Source organism: Xiphias gladius, chromosome 20 (genome assembly GCF_016859285.1).
Source record: "Xiphias gladius isolate SHS-SW01 ecotype Sanya breed wild chromosome 20, ASM1685928v1, whole genome shotgun sequence".
Classification (NCBI taxonomy): domain Eukaryota; kingdom Metazoa; phylum Chordata; class Actinopteri; order Istiophoriformes; family Xiphiidae; genus Xiphias; species Xiphias gladius.
The window spans coordinates 11188943-11193870 of NC_053419.1; the positions used below are offsets into that span (position 1 = coordinate 11188943).

Below are 4928 nucleotides of genomic sequence, written 5' to 3' on the forward strand. Positions count from 1 at the left end.
AATTACACAAATATTGTAGCCTCTTATAAAATTTTTAGTTCACAACATAAATATGTAACATAAATATATAATTTAGATACACCATGGTTCCATGATATTACATTCCTACTTTTTTAACGTTTTTATTACATTTTATTAAATTATTTCTGTTTCTGGGAACGAACAGGCATGGAAACATTTCATGTAATACATTTCTAGAAGATCAAGAAAAGGGGGTAAAAAGACACATACATATACAGGTACAGACATACAGTATGTACACATATTATTCAGCAAATAATGTATAAACTGTTGCTCCTTTCCTAAAACAAATTAGATATTAGATACAACAACAACAAAAATTGCTGCTTAATACTTCGTTGTTTCTTTATTCCCCCATCCAAAACTAGCCTTATAATCAGACTGAACTGCCGTTTTGTTTCATTTTATTATTCATTATTGTGTCATAATTTCCATCATTGTTTTTATTTATATTCTCATTAATTATTCTTTTTGAATTGCTTAAAAAGTTGGAAATGTGGACATCGATTCTGTCCTATCCTTTGTATTGGTGAAAAATGTTATTTGTTCTTTTAAAAATTTAAAGCACAAAGTCTGTGTCTGGCTTATCCATAGTCATTTGTTTTTAACTTTATGAACATGTAAAAAGACATAAATTTAGTTCCTGTCTCACCTCATTCATACAACAATGTAACAAATTATCTGCAACCAACATTAAGTAAATGCTTAGATACACTACATGCATGCACAATGAGACATAACCTAAATATTCTGTGGGATTCACACTGCTTTCTCTCTCTTACAGGGGCTGAATAAGAAATCCACAATAGTTCAACCAGAGCATGCAGTAGTACATACAAATATACATTTTAAGAAATTTAAAAAGTAAACTTAACTTGAAAAACTTAAAAAGTAACAGCAATACTTTTTATAGAAAGCTAATTATTGAACATGTAATTGCAAACAATTTTCTTTATCCAGACTCATATTATTTTGGCACAAATAAAACATTAATTGTGTACAGTTTTCAGGCATTTTGACAGCTTTTCTCTTTTGTCCCTGCATTTTCATTCAACTCTTCTTTGTTCTCACTTATGTTGCTTCATCTCTCCCTCTTGATCTATTTGTTCAGGTACTTGGCCACAGATTGGTAGGCAATGAGGATCTCTGAGTCATTTGGGCAGGTGTAGCGAAACTCATCTTGTTTGTATGCGTTATCAAGGTAACGTGTCAGACCTTTCAGCTCTGCAGGGATGGTAAAGTCACGATACTCCTTACAAACCACCTGGGGGAAGAGGGGAGATTGTATAATTTGCAAAAATACAGCAGTGGAATTTAGATAACATATTAGAAGGAAATGTCAGTTGTCTTTGATATTAGCAAAAACATTTAATCTGTTCCTCTTTACCGTTGAGATCATCATAAAGAGATTTCTTTCCTCCATGATGGAAATTAAGTCTTTTTTATACAGTGAGTGCTGTTGACCTCTGCTCACCTTGACAATGTGGAGTTTGGGAAGCAAGTTACAGTCGGCCAAGGTGAGGGTTTCACCATCCAGGTAGAGGCGTGAGGACTCAGTGGCATTTGGGTTTTGGTCCAGCTCATGTGGGAGAGGCGTCTCCAGGTACATGTTCAGCTTCACCAGAGTTGATAGAAATTTCTTCTCTAGCACTGAAAGACAGCCAGGTGTAATAGTCTCTACAGGTCACAGTCTCCCTCACGTGGCTACATATCAAACGTAAAACACTGTATAATTCATTTTGAACTAAAGCCCTTACTGTCATTTAATCCGGGATTGGGATTCTTTATGTATCCTGAGAATTTTCGGAAGATGTCTTCTCCAGCACCGTTGGACTCTTTGTATCGACAGCACAATTTCGGATACCTACCATTGTTAGAATAAAAATGTTGTGAGTGTGGGTCGGTGCGATAATGAGGGAGATACTTGAATGTGTTTCAAGAACTAAAAAATACCCGACATGAAATATATTAAACCATCAGTTTGTCTTTAAAAATGTCTCTACGTTTGTGTTTTTGAATGAAAATGGGACGCAGTCCACTAACTGTGGTGGGGCTAAGGTCTCCTCCAGGAACTCCTCAATCTTGTTAGTGTCCGTTTTGACCTCTTCGTTGTAGAGGAGGAAGGGAGGCTGAGAGCCTGGAGCCAAAGCTTTCAGCAGATCAGGTGCACTGTAACAGAAGAGCCGGAAAAAAACAAGGTTTAGCTTACCAGCATTGATCAGATAATAAAAATGACAAGCTTCCTTGTCTTGAACCAAACAAAGACCAAGCACAAGCATGACAACCTCACTTTTATATAATAACTGCCATGACTGTTTCCTCTCATTTTCTTTGGCTGCATTTCCTAATTCCTAAGTTTAGATTTCAGGAGGAAGATAATCTTTTGAGTTTCTTGTCATTGTTGTTTTGCAGTTTATTGTTATATATTAACACCATTACATCACTACTGCCTTTGCATTCAAAATATCCCCCTTACCTTCAAATGGATCCATGGCACTCTACCTTCTTAGGACTGTAGCCAGGATTTTAGGAATACTAGGGTCAATCCCTTAATCCCCTCCAAAAATGTAAGCAAGACACCACAAAGTGTCTCTAAATTTTATCTTATCTTTTGAGTTTTTTATATTAATTTATTCAGTTAACTGTTCAATTGAAGTATATTTCTGTGAATTTCAATCCACCGAACATTTAAGGAAACTTGCAAAAACTGGACAGTTTTACTGTCTGAGAAGATCTTCTCATTTTTGGGCTACTATTTTCATGCCTGTTGCTTACTACTTTGTACATTCTAATTCCTATTGATTAGAATTATTTGTCATTGTTGTTATAGTCTTACATTAATGCAGTGTGGTGACAGCGAGCAGGAAGTTCCTGGGTTTAATCTTCCTGGAGAGGTATGCTTCAAATTACTCACAGTCCAAAGATATGTTGGTAAATTTAACTGGAAACTACACACCGACCAAAAGAACAAATATTCTAGGAGTGTGAAAGTATTCCTCTGTCCATATGTGTTATTATTGTAGGCTTATTGTGCCTATTGTACCCTTTTTACCCAAAGCATGCTGCTATAGGTTCCAGTCCCCCTGCAGCCCTGCCTCAACTCCAGTGGGTGGAACACTTTCTTAATAGAACATTGGCATGTTTGTGTTATGCCTCATATCAATCCTTCTTTTAAAGTCTCCTTGAGATACAGGGGTTGGGAACAATAAGATGAACACAGTGCAATACTATAGTCTTAACATAAATGCAACTTTCAAATTGCCTGAAATGTTTGTTGAAATTTCAGCAGGAAGCAGTCTAGGTAAATTTATATAAAACAAGGTAGAATGTTTTAATTATTACACTATATTGCAGGTGTATGTGTTAATGTGTCTAACCCCTGTCAGTCTCAAAGACAAGACCGAATACTTTGGGAAGAAAATTAAAGTGCTCTTACCGCTTCATGTCCACAGTGGTGAGGGTAAAGTTGACCCCTTTTAACCAAAGAATCATGAAGAGTCTGTGACAGAAGGGGCAGTTCCCCACACTCTCAGCGTCCACACTGGCCTGACAGACAAACAGACATTTCATTATAAACACATACGCTTTTACACTGATTGCAAAAGGTGAAGTGAAAACAATACAAGCAAATACATTTTTGAAATGGCACACTGGTAATTAGCGCAACAATGTAAACGACAGTGAAAACATGGACAGGTATTCTTGCCGAGCCTGCTCTGCTCTGACAGTCTAATAGCAACTGCTGAGGAATTTTAAATGGAGGGTTGAAGCTCCTTTCCACCCAGATTAAACAACCAAGTATTTAAATGGTGTTTGTCAACTAAGCTATATCGTATTGTATATTTTCCACTACAGTCTGATATTTCTGAGTCAGAGATTTGTGGTCTGTGTGGAAGCTAAGGCATTTTTAAAGGGCAGGACACAGGTTTCCAAACTGGACAGGTCTCTTTTCAGTTTCTGCTGTTCACTGATACAACAGTGCAGCACAAAATAGACGCTTCAGCTGTATCATTTTTAACTACAGATATACATACAGATATAGATATAGATATAATTACCATGAAATGCATTACAGTATGATAATATGAGAGTCTTACAAGCCTTTAAGCACTGACATTTTGTAATAAACACACTTTGACAAGCTAGAGCACCATGTTTGAAAGTCCCATAATATATCAAAAAATAAATAAAAGATTATCAATTAACAAAGTAGCTAAACAATACTGAAGCAGACACCTCTGAGATTTAGGTCCATAAGGAAAGCAGCTAACTAAAAATTAAAAGAAGAAACTACTTATTTACTTGTATATTAGTTAAAATAACTGCAAGCTTACTGAACTCTGGATACAAATAGATACTGCATTTATACTGTTTTATCCACATCTGTAGTACCAGTTTCAAGGAGTTTTTTTTAAACACATAACACATCACAATTATTGTAGTTCTTACCTTAACGAAGAGTTCAATCTTCGGGGCCTCGGCCATCTCTCTTTCTCTCTTTCGTGTTATGTCCATTTATGTCCTCTGGATTGGTTTCTGGAACTGTCGATGCAAAGGCAAGCCAAAGATTTTAAAAAGAAACTGTGATTGTGAAGTTTATATTCCTATGTAATAATGACCACTTTGCAGTCTCATTCCTTCATTCATACAAACACTCTCACACACTTCACTTTCTAGAGGTTTTGATGAAACTGGTGGTAAGGTGTATTAGTGAAGCCTATACTCACACTGGTGGTCACAGTCAGCAAGAACCCTGCTTTATCTTCCCTCCACATGTAACTTTTTTTTAAATTCTGCCGTTTTACCTCTCCCTCTCTTCACTGTGTCTGTTTCTGTTTTTTGTTCATCTCTCACCACACCTGTCAGGCTTTGAGAGGGAGCCTACACCCCCTCTGGCCTTTCCAGTC

At 36.5% G+C, this 4928-nt stretch overlaps 1 protein-coding gene across 1 annotated transcript; it reads right to left on the reverse strand.

Annotated features, from left to right (window-relative positions):
• Nucleotides 1-554: 554 nt before the first annotated feature.
• clic3 (chloride intracellular channel 3) lies at nucleotides 555-4564 on the reverse strand. Its single transcript, XM_040157686.1, has 6 exons — nucleotides 4471-4564; nucleotides 3458-3567; nucleotides 2065-2190; nucleotides 1779-1885; nucleotides 1496-1671; nucleotides 555-1285 (listed from the first exon to the last, which is right to left on the reverse strand). Exons 1-6 carry the CDS (start codon nucleotides 4534-4536, stop codon nucleotides 1121-1123), a joined length of 750 nt encoding a protein of 249 aa, XP_040013620.1. The 5' UTR covers nucleotides 4537-4564; the 3' UTR covers nucleotides 555-1120.
• Nucleotides 4565-4928: the final 364 nt, after the last annotated feature.